The sequence below is a fragment of the Gossypium hirsutum genome, chromosome D08 (genome assembly GCF_007990345.1).
Source record: "Gossypium hirsutum isolate 1008001.06 chromosome D08, Gossypium_hirsutum_v2.1, whole genome shotgun sequence".
NCBI lineage: Eukaryota > Viridiplantae > Streptophyta > Magnoliopsida > Malvales > Malvaceae > Gossypium > Gossypium hirsutum.
Genome location: NC_053444.1, coordinates 65061897 through 65080814, shown reverse-complemented (window position 1 = coordinate 65080814; position 18918 = coordinate 65061897). Strand labels below are relative to the sequence as shown.

At 32.1% G+C, this 18918-nt stretch overlaps 2 protein-coding genes and 1 long non-coding RNA gene across 3 annotated transcripts; 1 reads left to right on the top strand and 2 right to left on the bottom strand.

Annotated features, from left to right (window-relative positions):
- The first annotated feature begins 1446 nt into the window (after window positions 1-1446).
- Window positions 1447-2788, top strand: LOC121219965 (histone-lysine N-methyltransferase, H3 lysine-79 specific-like). The gene is made up of 2 exons (XM_041098853.1): window positions 1447-2218; window positions 2558-2788. The coding sequence occupies exons 1-2, from the start codon at window positions 1882-1884 to the stop codon at window positions 2713-2715; spliced, it is 495 nt and encodes a 164-aa protein (XP_040954787.1). The 5' UTR covers window positions 1447-1881; the 3' UTR covers window positions 2716-2788.
- Window positions 2432-3053, bottom strand: LOC121219966 (uncharacterized). Its single transcript, XR_005917036.1, has 2 exons — window positions 2795-3053; window positions 2432-2688 (listed from the first exon to the last, which is right to left on the bottom strand). It is a non-coding gene; the product is annotated as an uncharacterized lncRNA (long non-coding RNA).
- A 13271-nt stretch (window positions 3054-16324) lies between these two features.
- On the bottom strand, window positions 16325-17233 carry LOC121220378 (protein MAINTENANCE OF MERISTEMS-like). Its single transcript, XM_041100077.1, has 2 exons — window positions 17213-17233; window positions 16325-16888 (listed from the first exon to the last, which is right to left on the bottom strand). Exons 1-2 carry the CDS (start codon window positions 17231-17233, stop codon window positions 16325-16327), a joined length of 585 nt encoding a protein of 194 aa, XP_040956011.1.
- Between the last annotated feature and the right edge of the window lie 1685 nt (window positions 17234-18918).

Genomic DNA, 18918 nt, shown 5'->3' with positions numbered 1-18918 from the left:
GACAGGGTGAAGACTGAAGAGGATTCGCTGGATTTAATCATGTACATTTCTTACCATCAGGAATATAAGCCTCAAAGTTTTGATTTCCTGTTTAGCTATTTTAACTTCAAATCGTGTTAGTCAAGGGGAAAAAAAAGGATTATGCTTAAATCGAATTGTCAAGTTTTTTAGTGCTCCATTTTGGGTCGCATTTTCATCTCCATATAGCCAGTTTTATGGATTAACAAAGTGCACTTGACCGGCAACTATAGGCCAAGCTATTTAGAACAACAAAATAGGTGGCTCGGAGAAGGAACTTATTTCAAGATAGCCAATGACAATGAATTAAGCAAACATACCAATTTCAAAAAGCTGAGATAAGTATCTTTATTACCCTTGTTCTTTTTATATAACAATCTAATAAACATATAAATTTATTATCATAAATATCATTTTTATATAAATTATTATTTAGCAGTAACGAGGGAGTAGTTTTAGATTGATTAAAATTAAGCATACATAACCTATCATTTTCTCATATTATATATGATATATGATAGTATAGGTCTGTGCGATGTATTGGGGTTATAAAATAAAAAAAATATTTTTTTTACAGTCTTATTTATTATAATAAGAAAGCGCTCTTAATTTAGTTCGGTAGAACGTAGGTCTCCAAAGCCCAATGTCGTAGGTTCAAATTTAGCTCTTGTTAGGTCGAAAATTACATCAAACTGAAAAGAAAAAAAGAGCAACCATTCGAATTTGACCTCTTTGGATTTAATTAAAATTTAAAAATTAAAGAATTAAAGGGGTCAGATAGAAAAAGGTATGTTAATTAATCAAAGGTCCAACTGATCACCACGTCTGTATTGTAAATATGCAGTTACGAATAATCCAACCAATGTAAAAGCAATTAGACCTAAGAGGATTTCAAATAGAAAAACTTCAATCATTTCAATTTATTTGAAAAGAGAAAAAAGAAAGGTAATATCTATTCCTAAATATTAATTTCTATTGCCCATGAATATCCATACCTAATAATTGATAATTAACATGGTAAGGAGCCATAGAATATATGGAATAGGACAAAAAGCTTTGTTTTTATGAATTGTTCATTCATTGAATTAATTTTCAAAAAAGTCGCACTTTACTCGTACTAATAAATAAAGCTGAGGTTATACTTAAAGCCGCTAGTAAAAAATCAAAATAACTAGTTATAGTAGGCATGAAGGAGCTAAATGAAATATGTTCTTTTTATACATATGTTTATAAAACACTTACCTAAGTTTTAATTTTTAAACGAGAGCGGGATAAACAAAAATACCAATTGAAATTATTTGCTTCATCAATCATTATAAACTGTATTCATAAAAAATTAGAGCCGTAAGACCAGAGTAGAAAAAAAAAAGAAATCAATTCATTATCTTTGTAGTTAGGTTAAGAAAAAATATTTAGATCTAATACAAGAATACAAAAAAGGCCGCCTCACAAATATTGATTAGTAGAAATTTTTTTTTATTCCTTGCTGTTTTTTTTTATCTATATCTAATACTATCGACTAAACAATTTCTTAAAAAAAGGGGGGCTTCCAACAACAACAAAAAAAATTGTACTACTACGAAAAAAAGTTAATTTTTAAATTTCGCATTGACTTGTAAAAATATGATTATTACCAAGAATTATTATAAACCAACTCGTACAAAGAACAAGGGTAATAAAGGAACTGACGTGAGCTTTTGCACATGAGGGTGGTCAAGCAATTTTGTTCACAGAATTGCCAGTCTCTTTCGCTCATATTCTCTCAACTCCCTTTCTCTGTTTCTTCTGCAAATTATCTGTTATTTTCGTTACAAATTTCTCTCTGTCATTTCTTTGCCCCGAGAAAGAAAAGAAGAGCTGCAAATGGCGCGGAAAGCCAAGCAAGATGATAATGGCAACTACCAATGCAGTGATTGCAATAAACTTTTTAGTTCTTTCGACGAGATGAGACGTAAGGTGGTTGAGGTGCATACTTTAGAGATGCGCATGAGGGAAAAGAATCGAGTTACTTGTTTGAAAAGAAAAGAGGAGGCACGGAAGGAGCAAAGGAAACGTGAAGAAAAGAACAGAAACCTAGCTAAAGAAATGCAAAAAAAGAAAGAAAAGAAACAGAAGCAAAAACAAAAACAAAACCAGGACGAGAAGACGAAGAAGAAGAAGAAGAAGGAGAATGAGAAGATGAAATTTGGCTCTAAGAAAGGTAAAACTTTAGTCTTGGAATTTGTGCGGCCTAGGTAATTTTTTGCTAGAAATCCTCCAAAAACATTGAAAATAAAACGGAAGTACAACGAAAAAAACATAAAATACCACGACAAATTAAAACTTACAAAGTGTTTTGAGTAAATGCTTACTAAATATTCTATTACAAAGAAAGAATATAAAGAATGAGATAATTAAAAAGAGTGAGAATGCCTTTAAAAAATTAAATATTATTATATTACAAATTTTCTAAAATTACTTTCTATATTTAGGAAGGTAACTTCCACAAATCTTATTATATTTTATTTCAGTATAATTTAAGATTTTTTACCTCCACCAGTGATCTCCAGCGTCGCTGCCCGTCCATCTGTTTACCCGTCCCGCTCTAGCCCATCAGCGTCCGTTCCAGTGATCTCCACTATCGCCTTTTCCGCTTCTAGTGATCTCCTCTGTCGCCTTCTCCGCTCCAACCTGCTCAAGGGGTTGGTTCCCACTTGAAAATTCATTTCTATATGCATCCTGCTGGATTCTTATTGGAACATAACCATTTATAGTTACTAGAGTTTGTGAATCTTACCTCTTGCCTTGATTTGCAGTTAGTGAAAATGACTGAACCAAACCAAACGAGTTATTGTTTTGCAAAGTTCATTGAGAAAGACTTTCCTTTTCAAGTTTCCATAAGGACGAACAAAAGACCAAACAGAAGATAAACATACAAACAAACAAATAAAGGGTGTAAATAAGGAAGGGGTTTTGGACGTTTGGGGTTCCTTATTGATGGAGCAAAGCACAGCCACTTTGAGGGTCTTTTAATATAAGTTTCGATTTGTTATTAGTTTTAATTGGTCGCCATACGGTTTTCATTTATTGAGATTAATAGTAATAATTTTGGTACACTAATTTTCATTTTTTATTCTTTCGTTTTCCTTTTTCTTTAAAAATAAATTAAATACCTTTCTTGTTCTATATATTTAATGAAAATTCCCAAACATAAGAATTATATTACTATTATCAAAATATTATTATTACTTATTAGTATTAAATTAAAAAAGTCTATGAAATGAAAAACTAATATAATTTGTATTATGTTAATCGTGAATAAAAAAAATATTCTCTGCTATATTTTTTAAATTTATTTTATATAATAAAATAATTTTTTGAAAAGGGTCGAGTCCGGATTTAGCATATATAATTCGGGTCTGGTTTGGATAAAAATTTAAACATGTTTTTTGGGTTGGTAAAGGGTTTAGAAGTAATTAAATTGGAAAAGCTTAGAGTAACTAAAATAGGAGAAACCTCATTTTAGAGTGACTATGGATATAATTTACCCTAATTTCTATATAAAAATTAATTTAAAATCGAGTCTCATTTTATGTTTTGATTATATTTACTCTTTTTTTATACAATGTTGAATAATGTGTTTCAGTACATTTAAATCTATGTCTTATATTCATGCTAATTGAGCTAAGACTCAATCGAGTTGAGATAATATAATTATTATAAGATAAATTTCAATTTTAAAAGTACAATACTTTAATAACACTTTGTTGCTAACATAATTTATGTTGGGTTTCCTCACAAAAATAACTTTCAAAAAAATAATTTTAAAGAAAACCAAATGATAAAAATTACTTTATATAATTTCTATTCCCCGGAAATCCAAAACAGACTAAAATCACAAACAAGCATCCTTGTTAGAATCTGAGTAGGTATCCAACAAGTCATTGAAGACTGGAAAAAGTGTGAAAAGTTGGAGTAGCTATAAAAATCGACTCTTCCCGCCTTATTCACTAAAACTCTTAAGTTTCTCTCAACTTTCCCTCTTTATTATTATCGATAAAGAGTGAAAATTAATCGAGAACTTTTGTGTGGTTTACCGTCTTTGTTTTTAGAAAGAAGAGCTGAACAGGTGGGACAATGGTCTAACCTCCCTGATGATGTTTTAACTATCGTCCTTTCTCATCTTTTTGGTAAAGATTATGTCAATTTGCTATCTGTTTGTCGTTCATGGAGGTCAGCTCCACCTCCACTGAGATCCGTCCCCAATTCTTCTACGAGTCCGTATCCGTCTCTTTTCCACTTCTCCGGTAACAATTCCATGTGCAAATTCTATGACCCTTTTTACAATGGCACATATGTTGCTCAGATTCCTGATGAATTGATTGATGCAAGAATTTTCTTCTCCAACTACGGCTGGTTGCTCATGTGCCAAGATACTCAACTCTTTTTCCTCCATCCATTCGCCAATCAAAGGATTGACTTACCAAGCATAGAACGTCACGACTTAGAAGAGTATGGCAGAATGTGCTTCTCCACTCCACCCACTTCACCTAATTGCATGGTTTTCGGTATTCTAGATGATTGTCCAATAATAAGTGACGTAACAATCATTCATCGAGGCGAAAGTTCATGGACAAACATCTGTTACAAGACAAATAATGTAAGGTTCTATATATACATCTCATGGTAATCCTGTTTTCTACAAGGGTGCTTTCTATTGTTTGGGCATGGATGAAAAATTGGGCATCTTGGGTCCCAACAAAAGGGGAAGCCGTTGTTGGAAGACTCAATCCAGTAGAACTTTTTAGATGAGTCCAATGGAGAACTGATTTCGATCTGTATGGGCCATACTGGAGAGTATGTCAGGATTTTTCGAATTAATTCTCACTATGAGATTAGGTGGGAAGAAGTTCACAACTTGGGAGATGAGATGATTTTTGCTAGTCGAACAGGTAGTATGTGCATGCGAACTCATTCTATGGGGAATACTATATATTTTCCGAACTTCGACAATGGAGGTAATGGGCTGTTTTATTCTCTTGCCTCACGTAAATTTCACTCACTTGGGGCAGCATTACCTAGAAAAGATTTGTATAATACGAAATTGATGTTACATTGTGCTTGGATTACGCCAACCGCATTGGAAGTTTATACGGAAGATGAGCTTAGATGGTTTCTGAATCGTGAGAATTTTACTCCTCCAAGTGGAAGAGTGAACGTCACGGGGGTAACTCAACACACATCCCTCATTTGTCCTCACAGATCTTGAGGACTCGAACAATCAACTCTTCTTTAACATGTTCTATACCCCTCACAATGGTAAGGGAATACTTGAAGTTCGTCAAATGTGCACCGGAACATGTGCTTTTTGTTGGCTATTTCAGGTTGATTGGGATTGTTCAGTTTGTTTTTGTTGCTTAATCCGCAAACCATGGAGAAGATCCACCTGCCTCGATTACCTAAAATATTCAGTATATGTGTAATCTCATCGTCTCCTAAATATTCTAATTGCATTGTCTTATTCATTATTATTCTTTTGAACATGCTATGAGTATCAATTTTATTTACTGTAGGCCTGGTGTGAGTGAATGGATAATTGTAACAGTATCGAAAGAGGTGAATTCTAGCTTGGATGAATTCGAAAATTTAATAAATTTGGATTACGATGAAGAAGAAGAAGAGGAAGTACAACTGATAGCCCTAACTAAAGCTAGAATCACCAACCTAATTGGCTACCAAGGTAAGATTTATGGGCTATGTAGGTCAACATTGGTGATTTTGATCCAATTTTTCAAGTGAAGCTTGTGAAAAGAGGTGTATGGGCTAAAGTTGAGTTATCCTTGGTATCCTCTCTTGGAATCGTAGGTAATAAGATTTACATGGTTGAATTGTGTGAAGAACTTTTCATGGTTCGAATAAAAGATATTAAAAATGCAAACAAAATTATGGAAGTGGAAGTTTTCAAGTTAAGTTTGACAAGAAAAATATGGGAGAAGGTGGGATGCCTCGGTGATATATAATTCCACATGATGAGACTTCAAAACTTATGCATATAATTCCACATGATAAATCTCGAATTTGGGTACTCAAAACTCAGGACATTCACCTTTGCCAACTATATATTTTTGTTCAAACTCTCTCTCTCTCTCTCTCTCTCTAAATAATATAAATTTAAAATTCCTAAATAATATAAATATATACAAAACTTGAACGAAAATCAAACTCAAGAATATCTAATAAAAAATAAAGCTAATAGAGAATACCTTAAGCTCTTTCAAATAATTTCTTTTAATATTTTTTTGTCTTAAAAAAACCCAAATTTAGAAAATTATAAAAAATATAAAATAAAAAATTGATAGGTACTATCAAAATTAAATTTCATACCCAAAAACCGAAAGTAGGGTCAAATCCCACTTAGACTAGACTAATTAAAATTAAATTATTACACTATCAACTATAGTTAATAATTTAGTATTCAAAATGAAACAAATCGATAACATTAATGTTCATATCTTTACTTTGGGGGCTTGAAAGGAATGGAAAATTTTCCTTCTACTCCACTAATTCACAAATTGTAAACTTTGATAGGGAGCATATAATAATAGCATGCTACATTTGGACTGGGTTTCGATTTTTTATATCGCCAATGACACTTAAAAAGTTTAACACGAACCAATTAAAGGTCAAGAAAGGCATGGTTTTAGTTCCTCAATTGATCGCATTTTGAGAATTTGCATGCAAGACTTGGCTGGATCTCCGCATCATCAACCACCTACCAGATTTGTTATCTATTTATTTACTGGGATGAAAATTGAGATATTTAAGTTTGAAGAGTGTAGGAGACTTCAATTGTGAGATTAAAGCTGATAAAGAAGTGGTAATAAGGGGATATTAACAACTGGGGAGCAAATAGTATGCAAGGATTTTGAAAATTTTCTTATGCTCACACAAAGTCTATGCCTACCAACATCCATCTCATTCCAGCTACTTGGTCCTGTCAATAAACAAGAACCAACCACTTATTTGGCAAACAGAATACTTGAAGCCATTGTGAAGAAAATTTTCAAAGTCCTTACATACTATTTTCACACCAGTTGTTAGTATCCCTTTATTACCACTTTTCCATCAGCTTCAATCTCACAATGAAGTCTCTTGCACTCTTTCAACTCGAATATCTCAATTTCCATCCCTCAAGAATAGATAGAAGATGAAATATGATGATTCAAAGCTTTTCTAATAGAGATTTCGGTGTTAAATCCTGGAATAAAGGTTTAATGCATGAACCATATGCCATTGCCTTTCCCCCTCTTAATAAAAGAGATAGGTTTTTCTCATCAAATAAAGATGTTGCTTAAACTTAATGTAGGCTATGGTTGAAACTTGTTTTCGCAACTTATATAATTGTCACAGCCTTAATGCAATACCATTTTCCAAATGCACTCATTGTTTATTCACCTTAAAAATATTAATATCTCTTTTACTACCTTGGATTTTTTTACCTTTTACAGTCAATTTCTATGTTTCCACTAGATTCCCTATTTAATAGCATATATAAACTTCCTAATTATTTGCACTTACCAAAACAATCAAGTTCTCAACTAGATGGATGAAGTCTGATTGTTTTATCAATAGTTGAAACCCAATCAGGAGACGTTTAGATATATATTCCTACTAATGTAATTTCTATTACAAATAGACAAATATCCTTATCTGACGATCTATTCATTGTTGGAACCAAACCTGCTATTACTGTGGAGATTTTCGTCTTCAGAGTGGGACCCATAGCTCAAATTAAAGCTATGGAACAATTTATTGGTAAATCAAAATTGGAATTGGCCTATTCGCAAAATTAGAAACTTTTATGCATGTGCGTCACACGTGTAATATATGTAGAAAACAATGAATGGAGTTAGTTAGAGTTATAAGTTCTAGATTAGGATGCATCTATTAACTAACGTTAGACCTTCACATAATGTGCAGCCATATTTGGCATTTGTAAATGGATAACGCTTGCATAGCATGCACGTGATTCTTAATTTTCAAAGAATCTTTCAAATAGAAAACACGTACATAGCATACACATAATTAATAATTTTCAAGGACCTCTTATGCTACAATAAATAAAGAACTCTTCAAACCAAACAATCAATGTTCACATCCATTATTCTAAAAAAACTCTCTATTATGCATTTGAAGTTTAATTGGGGGAATGCGAAAGAAAGCACTAGTATATTAAGTTTTCTTTAAACAACATGGTGAATAATGAACAAGGTTAGATTGTGTTAGACTTAGATATATCAATTTACTAATATTAATTCAAAGATAATTTAACCATAGATGCATTTATGCGTTGTAATCCATGTACATATATTTTACTTTGCACATGTCTTCCTATTTCAAATAGAGAAGGGCAAGCTCGGACACATAAAAACCTATAAATTTAAGAGAAATATCATTTTTATGAATCCATCTAATTTAGTAGCGATTTGCAATATCAATTTTTATTTTAAAGAGTAAAGCTTTCGAGAAGTCCTTCATCCTATAATTCATATCTCAGATAAACTATATTAACTAAAATCACTTCATTTTAACTAAAAGTATGGATACATTATACTCATATTGCAAATCATGAAATAGACTTGTCAACTTTCTATATAAAACCTTAATTGTTCTATCGTAAATAAAGAACTTTTTAAACTACAGAATCAATGTTTAATCTTTCTAAGAAACTGTATTATGCATTTGAATTTTATTATAATGAAAAAGCTTGAATAAATTTAGCAATACATCTTGCTAATTGCAATCTAGACTTAGTCAGGCAGAGCAAACACCATGGAGGTGAGATCGTAACAGTTCAATGTCCTTTTTGGAATATATAAATTACTTTAAATTTAAATCAATCTATTATCTACATTAAATTTGATTATTACTATTAGAAATTCGAATAGGTTAAATATTTGAATTTAGTAAATTACTTTAACAAAAAAATTTTAAATTATAAATAAGATAATGGTATTATCCACAAAAATACTAAAGTATATCTATAAAAAATTGAGACATTTCAAAAATAATAATATCTCACAATCTCTTAACATGCTTATTTATAAGTCGCTATGCTTCATTAGTTAATAATAACCAAGTTGAGAGGTTAAACTTATGCATTGAACTCAAAAAACTAATGTGACGTGCTTTTGAACTCTTATGTTTAAAAATTCTATAAATACCATGCATGTTACCTTCAACTCGTATTCTTGATTCATTAAATTGACGAATATCCAAATTTAATTCTACAATATTCGAATACGTAAAAAGTAATTTAGATACTCACGAGTTCAATGTATTTCGAAACACCCTTGGAGTTCTGACTAAATATTATTAAATAAAAAAATGTTTGGCTCCATTTTTAGAGTTAAATGTCTTTCAAAACACTCATCTTCTCAGCAGAAAGTTTTGGGTTGATGTTCTTCCTTCGACGAGTCCTGTTCCTTCAGTTCTTATTGTCTAATTCCTATGGATAATGCTCTCCAAATGCCCTTATTTTCTTCTTCTCTCTTTTCTGTTATATGCAATTCCCTAAGTACAGATAGCAAAATAAATCATTAGGCCATTATTTTATTAATGATGCTCACATTCTTGATGCCGATGCTTTGCCCCTTGCTTTGAATTGTGGGTCGGCCCTGTGCTAAATAAATCATTAGGCCATTATTTTATTAAAAAAGGGTAGTTGCTATTAAATCAATATTGTTTTTGTAGATTAGAAGATAGTTGAAATCACGGCAGTCGGTATACCGATTGGCAAAAATCAAGGTAGAGATACTTACTTTGGGGGGCCTTGAAGGCAATGGAAAATTTTCATTCTACTCTAATAATTCGCAACTTGTAAACTTTCATGAGTAGCATATTGGGTTTTTATTTTTTATATGACAAGTGGGACATAACAAGTTTAACACGAACCAATTAAGGGTCAAGAAAGGCATGGTTTCAGATTCTCAATTGATCACATTTTAAGAAGCTACGTGCAAGACTTGGTTGGATATGCGCATCATCAACCACCAACCATATTTTTTGTCTATCTATTTGCTAGGATGAAAATTGAGATATTTAAGTTTGAAGAGTGCAGGAGACTTCAATTGTGAGATGAAAGCTAGTAAAGAACTGGTAATAAAGGGATACTAACTACCGGGGAGCAAATAGTATGCAAGGACTTTAAAATTTTTCTTATGCTCACACAAAATCAATGCCCACCGACAACATTAATCTCATTCCAGCTACCTGGTCCCGTCAATAAACAAGAACCAACCACTTATTTGGTAAACAGAATGCTTGACGCCATTGTGAAGAAAAATTTCGAAGTCGTTGTATACTATTTTCTCACCAGTTGTCAGTATCCCCTTATTACTAGTTTTCTTTATCAGCTTCAATCTCACAATGAAGTCTCTTGCTCTTTTTCAACTCGAATATCTCAATTTCCATCCCTGCAGAATAGATAGAAAGATGAAATATGATGATTCAAAGCTTTTCTAACAGAGATTTCAGTATTAAATCCTGGAATAGAGGTTTAATGGAATGAACCATTTGCCATTGCCTTTCCCTCTCTTAATCAAAGTGATGAGGTTTTTCTCATCAAATAAAGATGTTGCTTAAACTTAATGTAGGTTATAGTTGAAACTTACTACCACGACTTATATAATTGTCAATGCCTTAATGCAAAACCACTTTCCAAATGCACTCATTAATATCTCATTTACTACCTTGGATTTTTTTCCTTTTAAAGCAAAATTTTATGTTTCCACCAGATTCCCTATTTAATAGCATATATAAACTTCCAAGTAATAAAAGCTAATTAGTTGCACTTACCAAAACAAACAAGTTGTCAAGCTTATCCAGAATTTATTTTTTATTTGCATTTATGTTTTTTAGAAAGAGCCGCTAAATTAAGTTCTCAATTATGTTTTATCAATAGTTGAGACCCAATTAGGAGACGTTTAGACATGTATTCCTACTAATGTAATTTCCATTACCGATAGACAAATATCCTTATCCGACAATCTATTCATTGATGGAATTAAACATGCTATTACTGTGGAGATTTTTCGTCACTAGAGTGGGACCCATAGCTCGAATTAAAGGCATGGAACAATTTATTGGTAAATCAAAATTGGAATTGACGTAATTCGCAAAATTAGAAACCTTTATGCATGTGCGTCACACGTGTAATACACGTAGAAAACAATGAATGGAGTTAGTTAGATTTATAAGTTCTAGATTAGGATGCATCTATTAACTAACGTTAGGCATTCACATAATGTGCAACCATATTTGGCATTTGCAAATGGATAACCCATGCATAGCATGCACGCGATTCTTAATTTTTAAAGAATCTTTCAAATGGAAAGCACGTACATAGGATACATGTAATTAATAATTTTTAAGGACCTCTTATGCTACCATAAATAAAGAATTCTTCAAACCACACAATCAATGTTCACATTCATCATTCTAAAAAAACTCTCTATTATGCATTTGAAGTTTAATTGGGGGAATGCAAAGGAAAGCACTAGTATATTAAAGTTTTCTTTAGACAACATGGTGAATAATGAACAAGGTTAGATGGTATTGAATTTAAAAGTATCAATTTATTAATGTTGATTCTAAGATAGTTTAGCTGTAGTTGCACTTATGCGTTGTATAGATTTATTAAGGTTATGATTGAGAGTTCGAAACAAGGAAGCTTTTCTCTTTCTCTTTTCCTTACTGATGTGGTTCGATATCTTGGTTATTTGATGGTTGTTTGGAATCGATTATTGATTTAATGTTCGAGTTTGTTACTTTCTCAGCTTTGGGTTTTTTATTGAGATTGTGCTGGAGATGGTGATTGTGTGGATTGTGCAAGTTGTCTAAGGATCATGGGGTCTAAATGGTGATGCATTTGGTCAGAGAAGATCCGACGACAGTGACCATCAACTACAGTGAGTTAAGCGATAACTAGGGTTTAAACTAATTTGTTAATGGGTTTCTTTTCAATTTTAGGAATATAAATAAAATAACATTTGTTTTATTATCCATGTATATTTTATTAGACAAATAAAAAAAACATGTAGACCAAAGGCATTTTGCTACGTGGCATTTTTAATCCATTCAGCAGAACTTTAAAGGGCCATTAAGGGCATTTACGAAAATAACAATTCGAAGGTTCAATTGATTATTATTTTTTATTAAGAGTCTAATTGATTCATTTTTCAACTAAGGGTGCAATTGATTTTCAAATTACTTTTGAGGGACTTTTTTAGTATTTTTCCATATAAAAAAGGAATTTTAAAATAAGCATTACTTTATTATAATACTAGCAATGTCACTTTAGATAATATATATCATACTTTGATTAAATGCTTGATAGTTTACATAGAGTGTCCATAATCATATGTTTTATATATTGGATTGTGTTAGAAGGCATATGTATCTTTAGTCATCGAATTTTGTTCGAGTGTAGCTTCGGAATGGCTGATGAATAGGAATTATAAACCGTGGTCGTTACAGAAATTGTTTGGGGATATCGACTATGGCACTAATCAGTTAGCTTAGTATTAGTTCGAAGATATCCACACGCAAGGTAATGGTATGGAGGATGCTTTGGCGAAAACTGATATCTCGAGATCTTCTTTTTTTAAAGCTTGGTGGTGAATTTTGCTTAATGCATTATAGTTCTAGTTGTCTGGAGGTTTTTGTCTTTGGTTGTCAATACTAATATTGTTGTATTCATGTTGTATTCATGGTATGGAGGATGTCTCGGTTTTACATTATTTTTCTCGACTAAGCAAAAAAAAATATGAGTTGAAAAACCAACTAAATTAAAAGAATCAAACGTTTGATTGAATGAGATACACAAATGTTATATATTTGGAACAAAGCAGGAGTCATGCTATATTTGGTGAGCATGTAAATATGTTCTAACACCCCAAAACTCAGCCCAGAAGTTTCGACCAGATTATGGAGGTCACATTGGCCATCGAAATGGCTCAAAACAAAAACACTGATTTAAACACAAAAATTCTTTCCATAAGTCTTTTTCTCTTGCTATTTACTTAAACCGAAAATGAATTTTTCCAAAATACTTTGCAAACATTAAACTTATTTTCGCTTAAAACTTTGCTTGGAACCAATTCACAATTAATGATTTAATAAATTTGCAACCAAAAGAGGTTTGAAAGTTTTGATAATCAAACTAAAAACCAAAATTTTACATTGGGAAAAAAAATTGTTATCTTGTCAGAAAAATCATATTTAGATACAAAACTTATGTATGGCATCTCAAATTTAATTAAAAAACCATAAACTCAAAACTTAATGAAAGTCCGAAGGCAAAACTCATACCACAGTCCTTATGAAATTAATTATAGTTTCAATGAAAATGTATTATCAATCTTTATAAAATTCATTTTAAAACTCAAACTGAAACTTGAAATTCTGAGACCTCCGTTTTGTTGATTCTGACACCTAACCTCACGGATTACCTGAAAAGAAGAAACTAAGAGGGGTGAGCTACATGAGCTCAGTGTGAGCCTGAAACATAAGCAAATGGAAAAAGATGAAATAACACAACAAATATTTCCAAAAAAATCTATATACAGATAACATACGAAAAACACAAACTGGTAATCCAATATACGAAATGTTTCCATTAACAAACAGAACACAATTATATTATTATTCCAAACACTCATGTAACCCAATCGCAACAGACTATTCAAAGTATTTCATAAACGTCCTAACGATCATACAAACAGACATAAATTCAGATGCGTACAATATACAACAAGCAAAAATCCCACCCCACTAGCCAAAACACCACTTCGACCACTCTGCACACCACAATTGGGCTATGGTATGCCCATCCACCCTGTACACCACAAAGGACTACGATAGGCTCATCCAACCTACACACCACAATAGTGGATCTAAGCCACTCAAATGAAAATGTGCAATTGAGCTGACATATAAATATATAAATTGCGGACATACCGCTATCAGATTAATTTGTAGTTTAACTATCCAAATCAGACTTCCTTCCCTTCACAACCAAAACCACAAATTTTAATGCAAATGCAAAATGCACACAACATGCATACAAACATACAAAAACATAAGTACACATATCCAGTTGAACAGATTCAGATCTGGTTGTACTTGTATTCAATTACTGAGTTATGATAACAACAACAAACTCAAATCTATTCATCACATCACATTATCACTTAAACGAACAATTAAGTTAAAGCTTATAAGTGCACATACATACGTGAATCCAAGTTGTACTGAGTCCCAAACACATTTACAGAGGCTTAAACAAGTACTGTTGGATTACACATGAACTAAACGAGTCAGTTTACAAACAAAGAATAAAAATTGCAAAAACAAGGCCACACGGCCATGTGCCCAAGTCGTGCGGAAGGGTCCAGACCGTGTGACAAGGGTACACGACCGTGTGACTGATACACATGCCCGAGTGAGTGAAGCACACGACCGTGTGGTAGGAACACATGCCCATGTGACTGAGTTACACGACCATGTGGTTAGGAGACGATCGTGTGGCTGAAACACACACCCGTGTGACGGATATACACGGCCGTGCAACAAAACCACACGCCCATGCGCAAACGAAAAATTTCCCTACATGGGTCACACGATCGTATGATCAGGCTGTATGACTAACGAATTACCCTAGTTTCTACAGCAGCACACACCCGTATGGCTGCTTGTGTGGCCCCAAAACCACTCCAAATCTTATTGCGTTTCATGAATTTCAACACTAAAACCAAGAAGAACGGCACTTACTTTACACTCCTTTTCCAACACTTGATTAAACGAAAACAAGAGAACAAATGAGATGGCTTAAAATATTAGAACTTTGGATTATAAAAACCGTGGAACAATTAGGTAAAAATAAAAAATCAAGGAAAATGGTGACGGAAAGAAACATTATGGCAAACAAAACCAAAATATGAAATTGGATTGTGAAAATAAAGAAACAAACGAAATGAGAATAAAATTAGGAAACTGTTCTGTTCTTTTTTCTTCTTCTTTTAACAGAAATTTAACAACACAGAATCAAGAGTAAGCTGAACATCTAAGCATTGAACCACCAAACTCCTTCATGTTTTAAAAACGCTCAGAAAAACGTATAAGCCTAACTGAAAGCTCTGCCTCTCAAGCCTAGCTTAGTTCTTTTAACCCCTAATTTTAGGATGTTAGATATGTATAGTGGAACAAAGCCAAATCCAAGGGATATTTACTAAAATATTATAACAAAAATAAAAAATTACCAAAATGTTATAACTTTTTTTTATTTACCAAAAAATATATATATTTTTTATTTACCAAAATATATCAAAAAAATAAAAAAAAACTGAAAAAAATCTGACCGATGTGACGGGTGTACCTTGGTCACGCCAATGGGATTGGCGGCACCAAAGGTGCCAAAGCCATTGGCGGCACCAAAGGTGCCAAAGCCATTGGCGGCACCAATGTTTATTAGGGGGGTCGGTGGTGGGGGGACCAGAAGGAGAGGGAAAGAAAGAAAGAAAGGAGAGGAAAGAAAGAAAAAGAAGGAAAGAAAAGGAAAGGGGAAGAGAAAAAAAAGAAAGAAAGAAAGAAAGAAGAAAAGGAAAGGAGAAGAAAAAAGAAAGAAACAAGGAAAGAAAAAGAAAGGAGAAGAGAAAAAAAAGAAGAAGAGGGAAGGAAGGAAAAAAAAGAAAAGAAAAGGTATTTTTTTATAAATTTAATTTTTTTTAATAATTGTGTGTTTAAAATTTATGTTACCTACATTACAGTTATTTTATTATTTTGTTTAGCATATATATTTTATGAAATATATTTAGAATGAAAAAATAATGGTATGTACATTGTATGTTGAATAGGGATTTTTTTATGAAATTTACTTAGGAATTTGAAATTTAAATTTTAGGAAAATAGCATTAAAAGAAAAATGACAAAGAAGTATGTTTAAGAAAACATAAAATACGAAAAGAAAAATGGGAATTGTATATTTATCGAAAATAATAAAATGCGAATAAAAATGCGAAAAGTGTACATGTAATAAATTTCAAACATAATAAATTGAAATAATATAAAATTATAAAATAAAAAATTACGATATTTTTAAAAATAATAAAATACGGAAAAAAATACGAACAAATGGCCGAAGTAAGAGTGTTGGTAACATTACTCAATATATTATGACTACAAATACGGAAAAAAATAGTATAGGGTTTAGGGTTGGTAACATTACTCAATATATTATGACTACAAATAATGACAATTTAGCGTCTTATCACCTGAGTAGCAGTGGATACAGATAGGGTTGGTGACTAAAGCGTGCCAAAAACGGCATCCGATAAAGCGCCCACGACTGCAGCAGTATGAGGCATCCGCCGATGTCTTTAACCTGCGGCTTTGTCGCCCGACAAAGCTCCCGGTAGAGCGTTGCTAGAACGGCGGAACCCCAGCTATACCGCCTAGCAGTGGAGAAATCAGCTAGCAGGGGCAGGTACGACAAATGCACACAGTCGTCGTTTGCATCAGGCATGAGTACTGCCCCTATCATATGCATGATGTACGCTCGGGCAACGCACATCAACTCACCTTCAGTGGCAGTTGCTGATAATTGTCTAATTTTGGCTTTTAGCCATGTAAATTTGATGCCGGAAAAATATTTGTCTCCGTCCTCTGGCGACTCTCCTAGGAGTTGATAGCAAACTGCACCCGGATCGGTGAATGACGATACTCCCGTTACGGGACTCCCGTCAATTGGGAGCCTCAGCTGCACTGCAACATCCTCCAAGGTCACCGTGCACTCCCCGCACGGAAAATGGAAAGTATGGGTCTCCGGACGCCACTACTCCACTAGCGCAGATAATAAATCAAAGCGCAAGTCGGACGACCGGATTAATGCTACTGACCCAAATCCGGCTAGCTCCAGGTACGGCAGCAATCGATCATCCAGAGTTTTCTTTAAAACACTCACGCGAACCCTTAATACTCGGAACGAGTCCTGATAGTGTTAAATTACAGAAAAAATATTACGATAACATAATTTCTTTGTATATACTGCGTATATCCTTTTAAAATAAATAGAACTTCTGATTAACAAATAATAAATCATACCGCGTTATTAGCCGCATCAGATATATTATAGTCATAATATATTGAGTAATGTTACCAACACTCTTACTTCAACCATTTGTTCGTATTTTTTTCTGTATTTTATTATTTTTTAAAAATCGTAATTTTTTATTTTATAATTTTATATTATTTCAATTTATTATGTTTGAAATTTATTACATGTACACTTTTCGCATTTTTATTCGCATTTTATTATTTTCGATAAATATACAATTCCCATCTTTTCTTTCCGTATTTTATGTTTTCTTAAACATACTTCTTTGTCATTTTTCTTTTAATGCTATTTTCCTAAAATTTAAATTTCAAATTCCTAAGTAAATTTCATAAAAAAAAATCCCTATTCAACATACAATGTACATACCATTATTTTTTCATTCTAAATATATTTCATAAAATATATATGCTAAACAAAATAATAAAATAACTATAATATACGTAACATAAATTTTAAACACACAAATATTAAAAAATTAAATTTATAAAAAAAAATACCTTTTCTTTTCTTTTCTTTTTCCTTCCTTCCCTCTTCTTCTTTTTTTTTCTCTTCTCCTTTCTTTTTCTTTCCTTCTTTCTTTCTTTTTTCTTCTCCTTTCCTTTTCTTCTTCTTTCTTTCTTTCTTTTTTTCTCTTCTCCTTTTCTTTTCTTTCCTTCTTTTTCTTTCTTCCCTCTCATTTCTTTCTTTCTTTCCCTCTCCTTCTGGTCCCCCCACCACCGACCCCCCCTAATAAACATTGGTGCCGCCAATGGTATTGGCACCATTGGTGCCGCCAATGGCTTTGACACCTTTGGTGCCGCCAATCCCATTGCGTGACCAAGGTATACCCATCACATCGGTCAGATTTTTTTTGTTTTTTTTATATATTTTGGTAAATAAAAAATATATATTTTTTGGTAAATAAACAAAATTTATAACATTTTGGTAATTTTTTATTTTTGTTATAATATTTTAGTAAATATCCCCAAATCCAAATAAAAATTTAATAATAAAATGGATTTTTACTTTATAAAAATATATATAACAAGTGATATTGTAATATTTTTTTAATAACAAAATTAATTCAATAATAAAATGGATTTTTATTTCTTATAAATATATAGAAGTAGACATGAATTGATTTTGAGTGGACCGCTTTAAAATTAAGTTAATCTGATGCATGTATTTTTATAATTTATCATAGAAAAGAATAGTCAAAAGTGAAGACTAAAGTTAAACCATCGTATGTGAAAGAGTAGATATGTTCATGGCTGATGGTTGAATTTAAAATTTTAATTATTAAAAATATATTATTTTATATTAATATTTATATTTAACTTAAAATTGGGCTGAATCGACTCGAAAGACAAAAAAATTTTATTAAAGTCTTATCCATTTTGAATTGGGCTAAACAGATGATCTGATTCACGAATAGATTTAATCAAGAGAATACCCAAATTCATCATTGGATGTAAGTGAAAGAAAAATCTTCAATCTTATGTTTATTCATTTTTATCTATTATAATAGTGTATTATTAGTTTTACCTCAAAATTATACTTTAATTTAAAGGTTAATATATGTGGAGGTATTTGAGCTTGGTAATTTTATTTATTTGGTATTTTTTTTGACTTAATTGGTACTCGAACTTGGAAATCATAAGCCAACTTGATACTTTTCTAGATACCTAACTAACATCGTTAAAATATACCGATGTGGCACTAACAATCAATAGCATAGTGACATGAAACAATTCCACATTTTGGCACGT